Below are 23,988 nucleotides of genomic sequence, written 5' to 3'. Positions count from 1 at the left end.
TTATTTTAGTTTTTACGTAATTAAAGAAGTTTTTTGGCAATGTTTTTATATTGCGTTCAGCTTTTGCATTGAATTGTTCAAACGCGATATGAATAGCAAGGTTCAATTGATCACATAGATTTAAATAGTTTGTTAAGTTATCTTTGCTGTTATATTTTTTGTAGATTTTGTGTGCTTTCTGCTAACGATTTTTTAAATTTTTAAATTCTCTGTTAAACCAGATTGTATGTTATGAGTTATAGTGACGCCTTCTTTTCAGGGCTATATCTTCGTGAATTACTACAAATAATATTTTGTAGAAGATGTCTACGCAGCTTCAACATTTTCTTCATTCCTTAAAATTATTTACAAGTTTATAGCAGTAATTTTTTGCCTTCATCTTTCACAAATAGCTATCTTCAGGTCTGTCGTTAACATGCAAGAATATAGAAAACTCAATGGCTTTTGGCATTTTTTTTTATATTGGAGTATGTGATTCCGTTACACAGAAGTCTTCGTCTATATTCGTCATTAACAAATCTAAATTTGTTAATTGCATTTCAAATATTTCCTTGCATTTGCAATTGCATTTCAAATATTTCCTTGTAAAATAAGCGATAAAAAAGTGTCTTCACATGTCCCATCCCAACGATTTCCTATTATAAATAAAATCGATACGTACATTGATCTGTACATTTTTTCTCCATTCGGACCGATTTGTTGATTCTGCAATCGTGTCTTCACAAGATCTAGTGGAAACACACATGATACTCCGATAATGCCTGCTATACCACCATTTATAATCTTTGGAACGAGTCTGAAAATTAAAAAGAAACGAAACGTGTAATATGGAATAGTTATTTCACAGAACCAAAAACATGTTCAGGGGTATTCTACATTCTAGCCCGAATCCTGAGCGTATTTTGTGCGTTAGATTGCGAAAAAAGGGGTTAACCAACATTTTGCATTTTTTACAGTAAACGGGACAAACTTGCGCATTTTCAAATTAACAGCTTTTTTGAAGTAGGTCTACGTCTTTGTTTTCAATATAATGGTGCATTTTGCAAATTCAACAAAAATGGTATGAAGTGGTTAGACGCTTATAATTCATGCAACTCACGATAAATTTATTCGTCATTATCGACCAGTTAAAGAGCAGAATTAGTCGGACAAGCTCTATCTAACTATTAAACAGTGAGCAGAGCACTGCACTGCGTGTTTTACAGTCAGTATATCAGTCTTGTTACATATCACCGGCTATGAGTGGCAAGTCTGCTGTGCACTGGCTGTGGAGGTATACAACGCAATGCTCTGCTCGCCGTTCAACAGGCAACTGAACTTGTCCAATCAAACGAACATCAAACACCATCCTTTTCCTTGTTCTATGCTCGCTTCAAGTACATATTTTGGTGCGTATCTTCCATTCATGTTCCTACACGATGTACTTATACAACTGTGTAAAACGTGATTTTTCAGCATCTGTCCGGGGTTTTATCGTACACAATCGAAACACACCAGCGTTTCCAAACTTCAAGAAAAATCGTTGATTAAACTTTAAAATAAACGCTGAAAACCTGGAGCAGTTTGTGTGAATAGAAAAAAAGTTAGCAAAAAAATAGTAGGGTGAATGTATAAATGTGGGACAGCACTTTTTACATTTCTTACAAAAGAAATGTATAGGATTCGCTCAAACTTCGAAAACTGTTTCCGAGGCCCGGAGGGCCGAGTCTCATATACCAATTGATTCAGCTCGACAAATTGAGACAATGTCTGTTTGTGTGTGTATGTATATATGTACAAAATGTCATGTAATTATCTCAGCAATGGCTGAACCGATCTTAATGAAATTAGTTTCAAATGAAAGGCCTAACGTTACCATTTGACACTATTATTTTCGATATGTTGTTTACTTTCTGAGATATGGACGATTTTGTCAAAACGCAGCAAGTTTTTTGCAAATAACTTTTAAACAATACAATATTGTTCCCACTGCACATGAATAAAAAGCTTGTAAAAATACCTATCTAACAAGCTATAGATTGTCTAAATCCGTGCACGAGCGGCGAAGATATTAAACATTTTGTATTTTTAGTCCTCGCTTGCCAATTTCCACTAATTAAGGCCCCCGTCGGGCTTCTTTTTCGTCTTATCTGCAGAATTGAGGATATCAATATAATATGCATATACGATACTCATATGAATGTATGCGTGCACGAATGAAATGAATGATTTCTTCAACCCTCTTTTTCTCTCGCTTTTCCCATAAAACTACCCAAGTATAGTATATCAATGGATTCGTAAGAATCCGAGGAAACTAATGGTAGCAAGTAAAACTTGATTTGAAAAACTTCATAACAGCGTTTTTCAATTTTCTCGTCGTAGGCATTATATCGTCGCTTGTTCTGCGCAGTAGAAAAGCACAGGGTTTGTGCTAAATTAGTACTACCCGAAAGCTTGGTGCAGGGGCTAATTATAAATCATGCCACACTTGTATTGAGGGAGGGACAATGAAAAATTTCAACATTTTGTGAAATATGGTGTAAAAAAGTAGCCTGTAACATACCAAATCTATTTCGTGACTTATTTACCAAGGAAATAACCAATAACCTTGAGAAGAGAGAGGGGGTAAATGAAATGAAAATTTTGCGTTACATCATTGATAGTTGCCCTGTTTGTATTTTAGAACTCACAGATAAAGCTTCGTTTGTGGAGAAATCTACTAAAAAGCTTCGATTGCCGATTTCTTTCCAATTGATACTATAAATTTATAAAAAAAAATAAATTACTCATCCTAGCTACAAGAAGCGCCAAAATATTGCACCCTTATAATAAATCATGATAAAAGAATGATTTCGTTTCGAAAACTACGTACAATATTACTTTTGAGCTTTATGACTTTATGCTATGAATATATGCTAGCAATCAGTTTGCTCAAATCAATCTAATGATTATTCAGCTCTGCCACATGAGCGGATTTTTTCCTAAAATCTTATAGCGTGTTGCCTGTTTTTCACGGGTATTTTTGCCCAAATTTTTGCACGGTTTTCAAAATACCACGTTTTGCCTTTCTCATATAAAGAAAGGCTATGCAATCACTGTAAAAATCGACTTTTTAACAGAGGCCCAGAGGGCCGAGTGTCATACACCATTCGATTCAGTTCGTCGAGATCGGCAAATGTCTGTGTGTATGTATGTGTGTGTGTGTCATTTAAACTCACACAATTTTCTCAGAGATGGCTGAACCGATTTTCGCAAACTTAGTTTCATCTGAAAGGTTTAACGCTCCCATAAGCTGCTATTGAATTTTTAGTTGATCCGGTTCCGGAGTTACGGGTTGAAGAGTGCGGTCACACAGCAAATTCCCATATAAACTGGTACCACCATGATGTTCAAATGATGTAAAACATATTGAAATTGATGTAACATTACTCTAGTTTGCGGGTCTGGATCACCAATGATCAATCAAAGCAGCTTTGACCACATTGGCCACCTATGACGGTTCATGACGCCCCCGGGGAACCCGCCAAGTTCCTAAGCTAATATCACACCCATTCCACACTTGCTTCCGGAGTTAGAGAGGTGTTAGTAAGGATACACTGGAATTTCCCATATAAATCGGTACAATCGTAATACCTCAGAGGCTAAAAACTATTGAAATGGTCACCAAATTACTTCTAATTGCAGATCTAGATCACTGATTGCCAATCAAACATTCTTTGAATATATTGTCCACTATCGACGATTTCGGAAGTCCGGAATTCAGGGCATATTCCACAATTAAAGTCACATCGGTTCTTCGGTGATGACTGAACCGATTTTCTCAAACCAAGTCTCAAATGGAAGGCAAAATATGCAGTTGAGCATTGCGTCGCCGCCCCTCCCCCCGCCTTACCCTTACACCTCCCTCCTTCATCACTCCCCTCCCCTTGGACCACCCTCACGCCCGCATTTCCTTCATCCACCCCGTATACCGAAATAAGATGAAGGATTTCTGACGCATCCTCCACTCCCACTCTACTAACCACTCATTCCCTCCACTTTCAAACCCATTCCACCAACATTTCAAAATATAATCACATGAAGATATCATTGAACTCATGCAGATTAAACTAATTAAATATTATTCTTTTGCCTTTCTCATATAGAAAGGTTACGCAATTGCTCCAAAAACCGACTTTCTAACCGAGGCCCGGAGGTCCGAGTCTCATATAACATTCGACTCAGTTCGCCGAGATCGCAAAATATCTGTGTGTATGTATGTGAGTATGTATGTATGTATGTATGTATGTATGTATGTATGTATGTATGTTTTTGCCTTTCTCATATAGAAAGGTTATGCAATCACTCTGAAAAACGTCAACGTAATCCCGGCCCGAAAGGCCGAGTGTCATATCCCATTCGACTCAGTTCGTCGAGATCGGAAAAAGTCTGTATGTGTGTATGTATGTGTGTGTATGTGTGTGTATGTGTGTGTATGTATGTGCGTATGTGTCAAATAATGTCACTCATTTTTCTCAGAGATGGCAGGACCGATTTGCCCAAACTTAGTCTCAAATGAAAGGTGCAACCATCCCATCGGCTGCTATTGAATTTTGGATCGATCGGAATTCTGGTTCCGGAATTACGGGATTCAGAGTGCGGCCACACAGAAATTTCTCATATAAACTATAGGAAAAATTAAAAATAAAATTTTTATTTTTGATGCTAAATGTGTTCAAGGTGCATGAAACGTTGAGATTTGATGCAAACTGGAAAAAAAATTGACGACGGTTCACTTTTCTGGATTTTGGCACATTTTTGCATTTTTGCCTTTCTCATATAGAAAGGTTATGCAATCACTCTGAAAAACGTCAACCTAATCCTGATTTTTTTTCGACTCGCATAAGGTTTCTGGATTTTAACAGGGGCGTAGTTGATGGTTTACGGAGAGGGGTTACATCCCCCCACTACTGTTCACTCCCCTCCTTTAAAAATCTCCTTAAATCACCCCTCAGACCACCACCCCATCCAGTCCTCATACCCCTCCCTTTCACCCCCATCATCTTTAAACCACCACTATATCACAAAGCATACCAATTTAAGCTGGGGAGTCGTTCGTTCATGGGACTTTCGCCTTCCTCACATACCCACCCCCGCATGACAAAATGAGTTAGCAAGCAGATAACATTGATCTAATGCTGATTAGGCTAATGGAGTATGATATTTTTTTGTTTCAAGTGTTTCACCGTCGACACGTAGCTCATTAAGTTCGTGGCTGGGCTCGAATGGTGACGTTGCCATTAATACCGACTAAACTCCATTGGGCTCCGCCATCATTCCTTCCAGGAACTACCTCTCGGTATTACTTCTGGGGGGATGGCTGTACTAAATGTACTCATTCACTCTCACTCACGCGTTCATACGTCCTATATGAGGTTTACTTGGGTGCTCTCCCAATCGCACTTTGATTCACTCTCAAACACTCCCACATTTGGCTGACTTTTGTGCTCACCTTTTTCGTTCCTTGCGAGGCTCACCTTACTCATTGCTTGCTAGGCTTACTTTTGTGCTCGCCCCACCCATACCATGTGAGGCTGACTTGGGTGCTCACCCTATCACCTGATTCACTCTCGATCGTGCCACTCTATTGTACCTCTGTCACTCCCCCTGGCATCCCATGTGGGACATTTTTCTTAGGCTCCACTTCTGACATACCATGCGAGGCTGACTTGTGTGCTCACCTTTTTCATTCCTTGCTAGGCTGACTTTTGTGCTAGCCTCTACCATGCCATGTGAGGCTGACTTTTGTGCTCACCCTTAACATGCTGTGTGAGACTGACTTGAATGCTCACCCTGTCACTCCTCTTCCACGCCATGAGGTATCGATAGCTAAGTCCCAACATACTACGCTACGACCCTCCCGTCTTGGCATGAGGCAGTCCACTTATACGGCTATACACTCACTCTTCTGTCTTGCTTCGGGGTGGCTGGGTTTACCCCTTACGCGGTTGCCAGTCGCTGCGCCAAACCTGCCTCGGCATGAACAGACCATTCACTCCCTTTTTTGCGCTTGGCGTTTTTCGCTCCAGCTAACCAATCACTAGTTAGCCGTGCCCGTCGTCTGTTGCTCGGTTCGCCAGATTACCTGTAGCCTACGGTAATCTGGATGGTAGCAGCCGAGACTGCGTTCCACTTCTCCACCGATTGACACATCCGCTGAATAAGGGTATCAGGGGTTGTGTCCCAGCCACAGACGTCAAGCATTGCTCTTCCTTCGACGTCGAACCGATGACATACGAACAGTATGTGTTCGGCAGTTTCGTCTACACCTGGGCAGTCCGAGCAGACTGGGACCTCCGCGTGACCGAACCTGTGGAGGTACTGTCGGAAACAGCCATGGCCTGACAGGAATTGTGTCAGGTGGAAGTGAACTTCCCCATGGGGTCTTCCCACCCAGCTCGATATGCTAGGTATCAGCCGGTGGGTCCACCTACCTTTCGAGGAGTTGTCCCACTCACGCTGCCATCTGGCGACCGAGGTCACCCTGGTGCGCTCGCGGGCTCCCCTATTTCCACGTAGCTCAAAGCACTCCTCATCTTCCCGAATAACCAGCCCGACTGGCATCATGCTCGCTATCACGCAGGATGCATCGTGTGATACCGTGCGGTAGGCAGATATCACTCTGAGGCACATCACGCGGTAGGTGCTCTCCAGTTTCTGTAGGTAACTGATTACCCTCAGTGCTCTTGACCATGACGGGCCGCCGTACCTGAGGATAGATACGGCAACGCCTGCCAGTAACCTACGTCTACTGGCGCACACCTTTGAGCTGTTGGACATCATTCTCGATAGAGCCGCAACAGCAGTCGACGCTCTCTTGCATGTATAGTCGACATGGCTGCCGAAGGTCAGCTTGTCATCTATAATGACTCCGAGAGACTTCAGACTTCGCTGTGAAGTGATCGCGACTTCTCCCACATGGATAACTGCATGTTGTGCCGACTTGCGGTTGTTGACGATAACTACCTCCGTCTTATGATGAGCGAGCTCCAGGCCTCTCGCGCTCATCCATTCCTCCACCGTGCTGATCGCGTGTTCTGCGGTTAGTTCTACCTCAGGAATTGACTCCCCGTAGACCTCCAAGGTTACGTCGTCAGCAAAGCCGACGATCTTGACCCCAGGAAGCAACTTCAGTCTCAGAACCCCGTCATACATGAGGTTCCATAGCACCGGGCCTAGGATCGAGCCCTGCGGGACTCCGGCGGTAATCAGAGCCCTTTTCTGACCGGCATCGATCTCGTATAGCAGTACGCGGTTCTGGAAGTAACTTTCCAAGATCCGGTACAGACACACCGGTAGGCTAAGCCGGTGTAACGAGAGCGCGATGGCATCCCAGTTTGCGCTGTTGAATGCGTTCTTCACGTCAAGTGTCACTAACGCACAGTATCGAATACCTCGCCTTTTCGGTTGGATCGCTATCTCGGCAGTATTTATCACTGAGTTGAGAGCGTCCACTGTGGACTTACCCTTCCGAAAGCCAAACTGGTTGCTTGACAGACCGTCCGTACCTTCCGCGTACGGGGTTAGCCTGTTGAGGATGATCCTCTCAAGCAGTTTGCCAGTCGTGGCGATCAGACAGATTGGTCTGTATGCCGATGGGTCGCCTGGCGGCTTCCCGGGCTTCGGCAACAGCACCAATTTCTGCCTTTTCCATCTATCGGGGAAACGGCACTCGTCAAGGCATCTCTGCATAGCTAGCCTGAACATGTTCGGGTTCGCTATGATCGCTGCCTTGAGAGCGTTGTTTGGAACTCTATCCGGCCCTGGAGCTTTGTTCATTGCTAGGGATTTAGCCACTGCGAGTAGATCTTCATTCGTCACTGGAGCCACCATTTCGGCCGTGCCCGCACTGTCTCGTAGTGCAGGTGGCCAGGGACTTGTGGCTCGAGACGGGAAGAGTACTTCGATAATCGTTACGCTACGACCCTCCCGTCTTGGCATGAGGCAGTCCACTTATACGCCTATACACTCACTCTTCTGTCTTGCTTCGGGGTGGCTGGGTTTACCCCTTACGCGGTTGCCAGTCGCTGCGCCAAACCTGCCTCGGCATGAACAGACCATTCACTCCCTTTTTTGCGCTTGGCGTTTTTCGCTCCAGCTAACCAATCACTAGTTAGCCGTGCCCGTCGTCTGTTGCTCGGTTCGCCAGATTACCTGTAGCCTACGGCAATCTGGATGGTAGCAGCCGAGACTGCGTTCCACTTCTCCACCGATTGACACATCCGCTGAATAAGGGTATCAGGGGTTGTGTCCCAGCCACAGACGTCAAGCATTGCTCTTCCTTCGACGTCGAACCGATGACATACGAACAGTATGTGTTCGGCAGTTTCGTCTACACCTGGGCAGTCCGAGCAGACTGGGACCTCCGCGTGACCGAACCTGTGGAGGTACTGTCGGAAACAGCCATGGCCTGACAGGAATTGTGTCAGGTGGAAGTGAACTTCCCCATGGGGTCTTCCCACCCAGCTCGATATGCTAGGTATCAGCCGGTGGGTCCACCTACCTTTCGAGGAGTTGTCCCACTCACGCTGCCATCTGGCGACCGAGGTCACCCTGGTGCGCTCGCGGGCTCCCCTATTTCCACGTAGCTCAAAGCACTCCTCATCTTCCCGCATAACCAGCCCGACTGGCATCATGCTCGCTATCACGCAGGATGCATCGTGTGATACCGTGCGGTAGGCAGATATCACTCTGAGGCACATCACGCGGTAGGTGCTCTCCAGTTTCTGTAGGTAACTGATTACCCTCAGTGCTCTTGACCATGACGGGCCGCCGTACCTGAGGATAGATACGGCAACGCCTGCCAGTAACCTACGTCTACTGGTGCACACCTTTGAGCTGTTGGACATCATTCTCGATAGAGCCGCAACAGCAGTCGACGCTCTCTTGCATGTATAGTCGACATGGCTGCCGAAGGTCAGCTTGTCATCTATAATGACTCCGAGAGACTTCAGACTTCGCTGTGAAGTGATCGCGACTTCTTCCACATGGATAACTGCATGTTGTGCCGACTTGCGGTTGTTGACGATAACTACCTCCGTCTTATGATGAGCGAGCACCAGGCCTCTCGCGCTCATCCATTCCTCCACCGTGCTAATCGCGTGTTCTGCGGTTAGTTCTACCTCAGGAATTGACTCCCCGTAGACCTCCAAGGTTACGTCGTCAGCAAAGCCGACGATCTTGACCCCAGGAAGCAACTTCAGTCTCAGAACCCCGTCATACATGAGGTTCCATAGCACCGGGCCTAGGATTGAGCCCTGCGGGACTCCGGCGGTAATCAGAACCCTTTTCTGACCGGCATCGATCTCGTATAGCAGTACGCGGTTCTGGAAGTAACTTTCCAAGATCCGGTACAGACACACCGGTAGGCTAAGCCGGTGTAACGAGAGCGCGATGGCATCCCAGTTTGCGCTGTTGAATGCGTTCTTCACGTCAAGTGTCACTAACGCACAGTATCGAATACCTCGCCTTTTCGGTTGGATCGCTATCTCGGCAGTATTTATCACTGAGTTGAGAGCGTCCACTGTGGACTTACCCTTCCGAAAGCCAAACTGGTTGCTTGACAGACCGTCCGTACCTTCCGCGTACGGGGTTAGCCTGTTGAGGATGATCCTCTCAAGCAGTTTGCCAGTCGTGGCGATCAGACAGATTGGTCTGTATGCCGATGGGTCGCCTGGCGGCTTCCCGGGCTTCGGCAACAGCACCAATTTCTGCCTTTTCCATCTATCGGGGAAACGGCACTCGTCAAGGCATCTCTGCATAGCTAGCCTGAACATGTTCGGGTTTGCTATGATCGCTGCCTTGAGAGCGTTGTTTGGAACTCCATCCGGCCCTGGAGCTTTGTTCATTGCTAGGGATTTAGCCACTGCGAGTAGATCTTCATTCGTCACTGGAGCCACCATTTCGGCCGTGCTCGCACTGTCTCGTAGTGCAGGTGGCCAGGGACTTGTGGCTCGAGACGGGAAGAGTACTTCGATAATCGTTGCCAACCGGTCCGGAGACCGTTCTGGGGGTGAGGAGCCCCCTTTGGTCTTGGCCATCACAATCCTGTAGGCGTCACCCCACGGATTCGCGTTGGCACTCTCACACAGGTTGTCGAAGCACGCTCTCTTGCTGCTTTTAATGGCCTTGTTAAGGGCCAATTTCGCAGCTCGAAACACTTCACGGCGGTTCTCTCTTGCATCCTCGGTGCGAGCTCTTTGCATCCTACGTCTAGCTCTGAGGCAGGCTGACCGTAGAGCTGCAATCTCGGCACTCCACCAGTATACCGGGCATCTACCGTTTCTTGGCAGTGTTTTTCTCGGCATAGTGGCGTCGCACGCGCGTGATAGAACAGCTACCAGCGCATCCCCGCTTAGACTGTCGGTGTTGGCCTCCAGTCCCAGGGCCGCGGTGAAAGCTTCGCTGTCGAAGTGATTGGACTTCCACCCGCGTACCTGACAGGGATCTCCCGCCCTCGGATGCTGCACACCATAGTTGATCCTAAAGCGGATTGCTAAATGATCGCTATGGGTGTAGCCTTCGTCTACCCTCCATTCCATGCCTGGAGCCACACTCGGGCTGGCAAATGTTACGTCAATCCACGCCTCCACTCCGTTTCTGCGGAATGTACTAGCGGAGCCATTATTAGCTAGCACAAGCGCCTCCATTAGCGCTTGACCCCTGCTATTTGTACAGCGGCTGCCCCACTCCACTGCCCAAGCGTTAAAGTCTCCCGCTATGACTACCGGTTTCCGGCTCACTAGGTCCGACGAGAGCCTGTCGATCATCTGGTTGAACTGTTCTATTGGCCACCTTGGTGGGGCGTAGCAGCTGCAATAGAACACACCATTGATCTTGGCAATCGCAACACCCTCGGCGGAGGAGTGTATTACCTCTTGACCCGGGAACCGTCCCGTTGTACAGATTGCCACCATTCCAGACCCGTCCGACACCCAATTGCCTTTGCCGGCAGGGATGCGGTACGGGTCTGATAAGAGGGCGACATCTGTCCTCGACTCCGAGACCGACTGCCACAGCAGCTGTTGGGCTGCTGCACAATGGTTAAGATTTAGCTGTGTGACGTTCACGGCTTCTTCTTATTTAACTCACCGAAGGGACACGAAGGTCCGCCCATAGCATGTTTATGGGCCTGCTTCTTAGCGGTGCAGATAAGGCACTTGTGTGCCTTAGTGCAACCCCGCTCTTTATGTCCCTCCTCGCCGCAGCGACGTATGTATGTATGTGTGTATGTGTGTATGTATGTATGTGTGTATGTATGTATGTATGTATGTATGTATGTATGTATATATGTATGTATATATGTGTGTGTATGTGCGGATTTGTTAACAAAATGTCCACATCGGTTTCTCGGAGATGGCTGAACCGATTTTTACAAACTAAGATTCAAATGAAAGGTATAATATACCCATAGGTTGCTATTGAATTTCATTTTCAACCGACATATTGTTCCGGATTACGAGTTGAAGAGTATGGTTACAAAACAAAATTTGTTGATTTGTCCACATCGGTTTCTCGGAATTTTTTGAACCGATTTTGACAAACTTGATTTTAAATAAAAGGTCCATCAGCTGCTGTTGAATTTTGTGTGGATCCGAGTTCTGGTTCCTGAATTACAGGGTGATACGTACGAACACGCAGTAAATCCTGATTCTAACGAATTCTGCGATGAATGTAAAAAGGGGAATTTTTTTCCAAAATGTAAACTCAACTGTTGATTTTGTAGATCTAGATCACCAACAGTCATTCAAAGTCTCTTTGGCCACACTGGCCACCATCGACGGATCCGGAAGCATCCAAATTCAGAATAACGGTTATATTGGTTTCTCGAAAATGTCTAGAACGATTTGATCAACTTAGTCTCAAATGAAAGATGTTGCGTCCCCGGAAACTGTGGAGTGCGATCACATAGAAAACTACGATTCAAACCGATACCGCGATGAATGCAAAAAGGTGCTCTTATATATACTTACCAAGTGTAATAAAAATGAAAGACATTTCCATAATGTTATATTGTACGAACCAGCTATTAAATCATAGTTTGGAGAAATGAGAAAGGCACAATTGCACCTCTAGGTGGATTAAAACAGGTTTTTTAACATAACGATTCCTTTCAAGTAATAGTTGATAGACCAAAAAGTATTGAATCCACGAATATGAGGTTTGGTTTTTTGAACTATGCGAAATATGGTTATATTCAAAATCGTAAAAAAAAATCTAGTGCCAAATTTCGGTACGTAACTTGAACAGTTATTTCAACGGATATCTAAGTGAAATCCCAACGTTTAGAGCTGAAGAACTACTTCTACTAACACAAAGCGTCTATCTAGGTCGAGACTCGACAGAACAGACTAGCTATTGGAACCAGTGATTTTCCTATTTCTTACCTCCTGATCAGGGTATATATTATTACCATCTTATTATCATATTATATAGACAAAATGTTAACGAAACTGATTTATACCGCAAGTAATACACTGGTAGGGGAATTGTGGGAAAAACCGACACCCCACAACTTTTCCTAGAAATCAAGTTTTTATTCATTTCATAATGATACATTATTATTAGTACGTTTATGTAGAGCATTTGAAGAAAAATTGGATTAACGTTAGTACGCCGAATGTCATAAAAATAAACAAAACATACGACAGCAGCGTTCATACTCGTCAGGATGTAAAATTTCGTCGGTAGATTTTAAGGTTTTAACCGAACAAAAGCTTTTCAAATCACCCCATTTTTCAGTACCTATTATTATCGGCCTTTACTATGATCAACTAGGTGCATTGAAGACGAGTTTCCTATAGGGGTGAGCGTAGCGTAGTTGGTAAATCGATTGCCTTGTACGCAGCGCATCTGGGTTCGAGTCCCGACCCCGCACATAGGGTTAGAAATGTTTCATAAGAGATTTTTCTAACCCGAAGAGGCGAATGACCTTAAGGTTAAAACCTCTATAATAAAAAAGACGAGTTTGAGAAATACAATATTTTTAATTGCTTTTATAAAAACCGATTTAATCCACCTATCAGTGAGATGAGATATTTCTTACACATTTCACTATTGGATTAGTTTGAAGAACTCACGAGAAGTAGGCACCCAACTAGAGGTGGGATGAAAACAGTTTCTAGTCTTGCACGAATAAAATCTCGAATAAACTGAATAAATTATAAAAATCAACAAAACGAACGAAATGAAAAAGTAAAGCAAAAAATGAAATAATAGGTTTTTAAATTCATGAAATGAGTAGCAAAATTAATGTTAACCAAAATTATATACATATATAAAATATACACGAATCAAATTAGATTATGTTATTAAATAAAAATTAAGATTATATTTAGAAATAGTTATAAGATTAATAGAATAAATTGACTCATACTAACAAATTGAATGAAATAAAACGAATAACTGAACAAATGCATAAAATTAAAGATATGAATAAAATGAATCAAATGAAACAAATGATTCAAATGAATCAAATAAATCAAATGAATCAAACGAATCAAATTAATCAAATGAACCAAATGAATTAAATGAATCATATGAATCATTTAATTTCATTTAATTCATTTGATTCATTTGAGTCATTTGATTCAGTTAATTCATTTGATTCATTTGATTCATTTGATTTATTTGATTCGTGTGATTCATTTGATTCATATGATTCATATGATTCATATGTCATATGAATCATATGAATCAAATGAATCACACGAATCAAATAAATCAAATGAATCAAATGAATCAAATGAATTAACTGAATCAAATGAATCAAATGAATTAAATGAATCATATGAATCAAATGAATCACATGAATCACAAGAATCAAATGAATCAAATGAATTAAATTGATTTAATTCATCCAGTGAATACAATGAATCAAATTAATGAAATGGATGAATAAAAAGAATAGATGAACAAAATGAATAAAGTAAAAAATAAATGAAATGCATAAATAAAACAAACGAATCAAATAAACAAAATGAGCTGAAGTGATAGAATGAATAAAAAGAAGAAAATTGGCAGAATTAAATGCATTGATTAAAATGAAAAATTGAACAATGGTAAAATGTTATAAATTAATATAAAGAAATAAATTGAATCAAATAAATTATTTTGATGAAATGATTGAAACTGAAAAAGTAGTCAGATTATTAAAATGGAGAAACTGAACAAAATAAATAAACTGGAAAAAATGAATAAAATGCATACAATGAAAATAATGAATAAAATAAGTTAAATGAATGATATGAGTAAAATGCACAAAAAGAATAAACTGATCAGAGTGAACCCAAAGCATGAAACGAATAAAATAAGTAAAATGAACGCAGATGAACAAAACGAAAAAAAAGATGCGGAATGAAATAATTAATTAAAATGAAACGGTCATATATTTGAAGCTAAAAACGTTTTTGAATTAAGAAAATGAATAAACCGGATTGTACGAATTTGAGAACCATCGCATCAAAAAGTTTTGAAATGTTTTGAAAATCCCATCCTCTGAGAAAAGGCTAATAAATATGCAACGGACTTTCTAGGGCTTCCATCTTTTTTGGTTTTATTCTTTTAGTTTTCATGCTTCTTTACTTGACGGCGTCGTTTTAAGATTATCTGGTGTTTCTACTTTATTGTTGGACCTTAATTATTTATCAGGAACCTGGAACGTTCAATTTGCTTTGGAATTCGAAGTTTACTTTTTGGTCACATATTCCCGAAAAAAAGATTTATGTACAGAATAGAATTTACTGGTCCAGTATTTTAACACGCAATTGAATATAGTAAAGTGAGACAAGGTCACATGTTCTTTCAAGCTCCTTGAACAGAGAACGACAGGGAGAATGCGATTCGTGAAGGAGACAGGTAGATATTTCAAAATTTTTATTTGCATTGAAGTAAATAGTGTGAAATGTCTAGGCTATGTCGATAGCATAAAAGCCGTGCATTCAGTTGATTGCAATGCAGTCTCTTTCCATTCATCCTTATAGCTTTCATATTGTTTCGTTCGGAATTCTCGTACAGAAAATATGGATAAATAAGTCCTATACAGACCAATACTGTGAAAAAGAAATGGTTCAAACTACTCAGTATATCCAGATATGGACGACGATAAGTTAGAAGACACATTGCAGTTGCATCCCTCATCGAGAGTGGGTACTTTGGGAGACTTCTTTTCCTGGATCTGATTTGTGGATATTTTTGGTCTTTGATCCGTTTTTTTCATGAAAGTTCGTACCAATACAACGAATGTGCAGCTGATATAACTCATGGTTCATTCGCCTGCGCAACGTTCCGTCTTCCATCTGCAACACCTTTCGTTCAAAAACTCCAAGAGCGCGTTGGTCCTCCACGAGCATAGTCCAGGTGTCGTGGCCGTAGAGGACCACCGATTTAATCAGCGTCTTGTAGATAATCAACTTCGTGCGGCGGCGAATTTTGTTCGACCGGAGCGTCCTCCGGAGTCCAAAGTAGGCACGATTTCCCGCCAAGATCCGTCTCTGAATTTCTCTGATGTTATCATTATCGTCGGTTACCAGTGAGCCCAAATACACACCATCTCGATTTCGTCACCGTCAATCCGAACTCGGGTGGGAGGTTCACATTGTCGTCTCTAGAACACCTTCCTCTCATGTATTTTGTCTTCGAAACGTTGATGGCAAGTCCAATCCTGCTGACTTCAGCTTTCAGTCTTTGAGCATATATTTCATTCAAAATTCAATAGAGATACGAATAGTGGAATGTTTCTTTTGAAAATTTTCATCGTCAAACTTTCATATTACCCAGTTAAGCCAAATATTTTTCGGGTATAGCCATGAATTTCCTTAATTATAGTGTAGATACAGGCTTTGAATATAATTGAATTAAAATTGAGTTGATGTAGCAGCAGACAAAAAATAGTTTTGTTTTTTCAAACCTTCGCAATTACAATTAATAAATATTTCAGATTGGCAGATTATCACACAACTTAGAAATGAATACAGGAATAGCTAGATAGATGCGATAGAAGAGAGACAGAGAGAGAAAGAGAGAGAGAGAGAGAGAGAGAGAGAGAGAGAGAGAGAGAGAGAGAGAGAGAGAGAGAGAGAGAGAGAGAGAGAGAGAGAGAGAGAGAGAGAGACAGAGAGAGAGAGAGAGAGAGAGAGAGAGATGGGGGGGCGTGTGAGGAATGGCAAATGATGGTTAATGCAGTGACATTATTTTTATAGGTATATTATTATGATATATTGATTTCTTTCATTCTTGTCATAATTAATGTGAGTAGTAAAAGGAAAAGAGCAAAATTTTCGCTAGATTTTTGGGCTTCAAACATACAGTTGCTTTCGGTGACGCCACGAGTATAATTATATGAGAAATCTTTTATCTCACTACTAGGTGAATTACTTGTTGATCTGTGTATTGATATGCCATCCAACATTTACCTCATGATTGAACGCAATGCCTAATCAAAGGGATAAATACTAGAACTCACTGTTTCTTTATCAACACATTATTTTGTCTTTGAAGTGAACTTATATATTGATTTTTGAGAAATAGTTAATTTATTACAAAGGTAATTCACAAAATGTTCTCAACATCGAATTCCTTGAATCACGTAGATGTGTTTTCATACCCCGATATTCAAAATCGGTTTAGTTTTGCCCCTAAAACACCAGTAAAGCAATACTCTGTATGAAACAATTTCATTTTTAGTTTGTGGAAATTGGTAAGCGAAGACTAAAAATACAAAATGTTTAATATCTCCGCCGCTCGTGCACGGATTTAGACAATCTATAGCTTGTTAGAAAGGTATTTTAACAAGCTTTCTAATAATGTGCAGTGTGTTGGACAATATTGTAATTTTCAAAAGTTATTCGCAAAAAACCTCTTGTGTTTTGACAAAATCGCCCATATCTCACAAAGTAAACAACATATCGAAAATCAAAAATAATAGTGTCAAATGGCAACGTTAGGCCTTTCATTTGAAACTAATTCCATTAAGATCGGTTCAGCCATTGCTGAGATAATTACATGACATTTTGTACATACATACAACATACACACACGCACACACACACATACAGACATTGTCTCAATTTGTCGAGCTAAGTCGATTGGTATATGAGACTCGGCCCTCCGGGCCTCGGAAATTTTTTTCAAAGTTTGAGCGAATCCTATACATTTCTTTTGTAAGAAATGTAAAAAATATGCGCTGTTGGGGTAAAACCGACACCCTTTGGTTAGGGAAAACCGACACACTGTTAAGATGGTTGTGTTTACTTGCGATTCATTACAAAAGGCTGGGGATCTTCGTGACACTTCAATTACACTATTAGCACACTATAGTAATAGCTGAAATACACAGAAATACTTCTATTGTATTTATTTTTCATAAGTCTCTTTAAAAATCAAAAATTGGAATTTTTGCTTATCTGATTCTATCGAAGCTTTTGCTATTTCTGCAAAAAGCTCATCAAACAGAATTTCTAGTGTTCTCTTGATTTGTCATAGATGAACTTTATCACAATGAGACAATGATATTATGTATACCCCAAAAGATCGTTGATGATCAGAGTCCGAAAAATCAAATCTGAAAAAGATAGTTTTACTATGAAGTGTGTGTGTCACTTATAAGCAGTTTGCTCACGAGGCCACAAGCAACAGGCAACATGTATCCGCCACATGTTGCCTCGAATATTCACTATACATTTTGTTCCACCTATTCACATGTGGCAACATAACAAGACACGCCACGCTTTGACAAAAGTTTGTCGTTTGTAATGTTGCCTGAAAATATTCAGCCTGAATATTTGCTAGGCCACTTTTTTGTGCACGGTTGCTGTCTTTGGGAGGGCGGATGCATTTTCTCCGCAAGATGTCGCAGCTTGCCAAATATCGAAACTTATCGAAACAAGGTAGAGACATCAAACGGTATACAAACGTTGTTCATGACGTCATTTTGTTTGATGCATATGTTTTCCCGTGAGTGTGAAGAGAATGGAATGGGTAATAATATATATATAGCTTAGTTTTTAGTAATTCAATAATTCAATAATCCAATTGAATTATTCAATAATTCAATAATTCAATTGAATTATTCAAAAATTCAATAATTCAATATTTCAATAACTTAATAATTCAATAATTCAATAATTCAATAATTCAATAATTCAATAATTCAATAATTCAATAATTCAATAATTCAATAATTCAATAATTCAATAATTCAATAATTCAATAATTCAATAATTCAATAATTCAATAATTCAATAATTCAATAATTCAATAATTCAATAATTCAATAATTCAATAATTCAATAATTCAATAATTCAATAATTCAATAATTCAATAATTCAATAATTCAATAATTCAATAATTCAATAATTCAATAATTCAATAATTCAATAATTCAATAATTCAATAATTCAATAATTCAATAATTCAATAATTCAATAATTCAATAATTCAATAATTCAATAATTCAATAATTCAATAATTCAATAATTCAATAATTCAATAATTCAATAATCCATTAATTCAATAATTCAATAATTCAATAATTCAATAATTCAATAATTCAATAATTCAATAATTCAATAATTCAATAATTCAATAATTCAAAAATTCAATAATTCAATAATTCAATAATTCAATAATTCAATAATTCAATAATTCAATAATTCAATAATTCAATAATTCAATAATTTAATAATTCAATAATTCAATAATTCAATAATTCAATAATTCAATAATTCAATAATTCAATAATTCAATAATTCAGTAAATCAATAATTCAATAATTCAATAATTCAATAATTCAATAATTCAATAATTCAATAATTCAATGATTCAATAATTCAATAATTCAATAATTCAATAATTCAATAATTCAATAATTCAATAATTCAATAATTCAATAATTCAATAATTCAATAATTCAATAATTCAATAATTCAATAATTCAATAATTCAATAATTCAATAATTCAATAATTCAATAATTCAATAATTCAATAATTCAATAATTCAATAATTCAATAATTCAATAATTCAATAATTCAATAATTCAATAATTCAATAATTAAATAATTAAATAATTAAATAATTCAATAATTAAATAATTCAATAATTCAATAATTCAATAATTCAATAATTCAATAATTCAATAATTCAATAATTCAATAATTCAATAATTCAATAATTCAATAATTCAATAATTCAATAATTCAATAATTCAATAATTCAATAATTCAATAATTCAATAATTCAATAATTCAATAATTCAATAATTCAATAATTCAATAATTCAATAATTCAATAATTCAATAATTCAATAATTCAATAATTCAATAATTCAATAATACAATATTTCAATAATTCAGTAATTCAATAATTCAATAATTCAATAATTCAATAATTCAATAATTCAATAATTCAATAATTCAAGAATTCAATAATTCAAGAATTCAATAATTCAATAATTCAATAATTCAATAATTCAATAATTCAATAATTCAATAATTCAATAATTCAATAATTCAATAATTCAATAATTCAATAATTCAATAATTCAATAATTCAATAATTCAATAATTCAATAATTCAATAATTCAATAATTCAATAATTCAATAATTCAATAATTCAATAATTCAATAATTCAATAATTCAATAATTCAATAATTCAATAATTCAATAATTCAATAATTCAATAATTCAATAATTCAATAATTCAATAATTCAATAATTCAATAATTCAATAATTCAATAATTCAATAATTCAATAATTCAATAATTCAATAATTCAATAATTCAATAATTCAATAATTCAATAATTCAATAATTCAATAATTCAATAATTCAATAATTCAATAATTCAATAATTCAATAATTCAATAATTCAATAATTCAATAATTCAATAATTCAATAATTCAATAATTCAATAATTCAATAATTCAATAATTCAATAATTCAATAATTCAATAATTCAATAATTCAATAATTCAATAATTCAATAATTCAATAATTCAATAATTCAATAATTCAATAATTCAATAATTCAATAATTCAATAATTCAATAATTCAATAATTCAATAATTCAATAATTCAATAATTCAATAATTCAATAATTCAATAATTCAATAATTCAATAATTCAATAATTTAATAATTCAATAATTCAATAATTCAATAATTCAATAATTCAATAATTCAATAATTCAATAATTCAATAATTCAATAATTCAATAATTCAATAATTCAATAATTCAATAATTCAATAATTCAATAATTCAATAATTCAATAATTCAATAATTCAATAATTCAATAATTCAATAATTCAATAATTCAATAATTCAATAATTCAATAATTCAATAATTCAATAATTCAATAATTCAATAATTCAATAATTCAATAATTCAATAATTCAATACTTCAATAATTCAATAATTCAATAATTCAATAATTCAATAATTCAATAATTCAATAATTCAATAATTCAATAATTCAATAATTCAATAATTCAATAATTCAATAATTCAATAATTCAATAATTCAATAATTCAATAATTCAATAATTCAATAATTCAATAATTCAATAATTCAATAATTCAATAATTCAATAATTCAATAATTCAATAATTCAATAATTCAATAATTCAATAATTCAATAATTCAATAATTCAATAATTCAATAATTCAATAATTCAATAATTCAATAATTCAATAATTCAATAATTCAATAATTCAATAATTCAATAATTCAATAATTCAATAATTCAATAATTCAATAATTCAATAATTCAATAATTCAATAATTCAATAATTCAATAATTCAATAATTCAATAATTCAATTGAATTATTCAAAAATTCAATAATTCAATATTTCAATAACTTAATAATTCAATAATTCAATAATTCAATAATTCAATAATTCAATAATTCAATAATTCAATAATTCAATAATTCAATAATTCAATAATTCAATAATTCAATAATTCAATAATTCAATAATTCAATAATTCAATAATTCAATAATTCAATAATTCAATAATTCAATAATTCAATAATTCAATAATTCAATAATTCAATAATTCAATAATTCAATAATTCAATAATTCAATAATTCAATAATTCAATAATTCAATAATTCAATAATTCAATAATTCAATAATTCAATAATTCAATAATTCAATAATTCAATAATTCAATAATTCAATAATTCAATAATTCAATAATTCAATAATTCAATAATTCAATAATTCAATAATTCAATAATTCAATAATTCAATCATTCAATAATTCAATAATTCAATAATTCAATAATTCAATAATTCAATAATTCAATAATTCAATAATTCAATAATTCAATAATTCAATAATTCAATAATTCAATAATTCAATAATTCAATAATTCAATAATTCAATAATTCAATAATTCAATAATTCAATAATTCAATAATTCAATAATTCAATAATTCGATAATTCAATAATTTAATAATTCAATAATTCAATAATTCAATAATTCAATAATTCAATAATTCAACAATTCAATAATTCAATAATTCAATAATTCAATAATTCAATAATTCAATAATTCAATAATTCAATAATTCAATAATTCAATAATTCAATAATTCAATAATTCAATAATTCAATAATTCAATAATTCAATAATTCAATAATTCAATAATTCAATAATTCAATAATTCAATAATTCAATAATTCAATAATTCAATAATTCAATAATTCAATAATTCAATAATTCAATAATTCAATAATTCAATAATTCAATAATTCAATAATTCAATAATTCAATAATTCAATAATTCAATAATTCAATAATTCAATAATTCAATAATTCAATAATTCAATAATTCAATAATTCAATAATTCAATAATTCAATAATTCAATAATTCAAAATTCAATAATTCAATAATTCAATAATTCATAATCAATAATTCAATAATTCAATAATTCAATAATTCAATAATTCAATAATTCAATAATTCAATAATTCAATAATTCAATAATTCAATAATTCAATAATTCAATAATTCAATAATTCAATAATTCAATAATTCAATAATTCAATAATTCAATAATTCAATAATTCAATAATTCAATAATTCAATAATTCAATAATTCAATAATTCAATAATTCAATAATTCAATAATTCAATAATTCAATAATTCAATAATTCAATAATTCAATAATCAATAATTCAATAATTCAATAATTCAATAATTCAATAATTCAATAATTCAATAATTCAATAATTCAATAATTCAATAATTCAATAATTCAATAATTCAATAATTCAATAATTCAATAATTCAATAATTCAAATCAAATTCAATAATTCAATAATTCAATAATTCAATAATTCAATAATTCAATAATTCAATAATTCAATAATTCAATAATTCAATAATTCAATAATTCAATATTCAATAATTCAATAATTCAATAATTCAATAATTCAATAATTCAATAATTCAATAATTCAATAATTCAATAATTCAATAATTCAATAATTCAATAATTCAATAATTCAATAATTCAATAATTCAATAATTCAATAATTCAATAATTCAATAATTCAATAATTCAATAATTCAATAATTCAATAATTCAATAATTCAATAATTCAATAATTCAATAATTCAATAATTCAATAATTCAATATTCAATAATTCAATAATTCAATAATTCAATAATTCAATAATTCAATAATTCAATAATTCAATAATTCAATAATTCAATAATTCAATAATTCAATAATTCAATAATTCAATAATTCAATAATTCAATAATTCAATAATTCAATAATTCAATAATTCAATAATTCAATAATTCAATAATTCAATAATTCAATAATTCAATAATTCAATAATTCAATAATTCAATAATTCAATAATTCAATAATTCAATAATTCAATAATTCAATAATTCAATAATTCAATAATTCAATAATTCAATAATTCAATAATTCAATAATTCAATAATTCAATAATTCAATAATTCAATATTCAATAATTCAATAATTCAATAATTCAATAATTCAATAATTCAATAATTCAATAATTCAATAATTCAATAATTCCAATAATTCAATAATTCAATAATTCAATAATTCAATAATTCAATAATTCAATATTCAATAATTCATAATTCAATAATTCAATAATTCAATAATTCAATAATTCAATAATTCAATAATTCAATAATTCAATAATTCAATAATTCAATAATTCAATAATTCAATAATTCAATAATTCAATAATTCAATAATTCAATAATTCAATAATTCAATAATTCAATAATTCAATAATTCAATAATTCAATAATTCAATAATTCAATAATTCAATAATTCAATAATTCAATAATTCAATAATTCAATAATTCAATAATTCAATAATTCAATAATTCAATAATTCAATAATTCAATAATTCAATAATTCAATAATTCAATAATTCAATAATTCAATAATTCAATAATTCAATAATTCAATAATTCAATAATTCAATAATTCAATAATTATAATTCAATAATTCAATAATTCAATAATTCAATAATTCAATAATTCAATAATTCAATAATTCAATAATTCAATAATTCAATAATTCAATAATTCAATAATTCAATAATTCAATAATTCATAATTCAATAATTCAATAATTCAATAATTCAATAATTCAATAATTCAATAATTCAATAATTCAATAATTCAATAATTCAATAATTCAATAATTCAATATTCAATAATTCAATAATTCAATATTATAATTCAATAATTCAATAATTCAATATTCAATAATTCAATAATTCAATAATTCATTAATTCAATAATTCAATAATTCAATAATTCAATAATTCAATAATTCAATAATTCAATAATTCAATAATTCAATAATTCAATAATTCAATAATTCAATAATTCAATAATTCAATAATTCAATAATTCAATAATTCAATAATTCAATAATTCACGA

General features: G+C 34.5%; 1 protein-coding gene across 15 annotated transcripts in view; it reads right to left on the bottom strand.

Annotated features, from left to right (window-relative positions):
- The window catches only part of LOC131692701 (mitochondrial glutamate carrier 1-like), a 548,789-nt gene that overhangs the window by 336,150 nt on the left and 188,651 nt on the right, over positions 1–23,988 (bottom strand). For 10 of the 15 annotated variants that reach the window (XM_058979891.1, XM_058979886.1, XM_058979892.1 and 7 more), the window contains one exon: positions 662–796. The exons of the other annotated variants lie outside the window; for them this stretch is intronic. In XM_058979891.1, the coding sequence (XP_058835874.1) occupies positions 662–796 (135 nt within the window). The remainder of the gene's footprint in view (positions 1–661; positions 797–23,988) is intronic. 15 annotated transcript variants of the gene reach the window in all.

The sequence above is a fragment of the Topomyia yanbarensis genome, chromosome 3 (assembly GCF_030247195.1).
Source record: "Topomyia yanbarensis strain Yona2022 chromosome 3, ASM3024719v1, whole genome shotgun sequence".
NCBI classification, from domain to species: domain Eukaryota; kingdom Metazoa; phylum Arthropoda; class Insecta; order Diptera; family Culicidae; genus Topomyia; species Topomyia yanbarensis.
The sequence above is the reverse complement of the archived record's forward strand: the minus strand, read 5'-3'. Positions and strand labels throughout refer to the sequence as shown.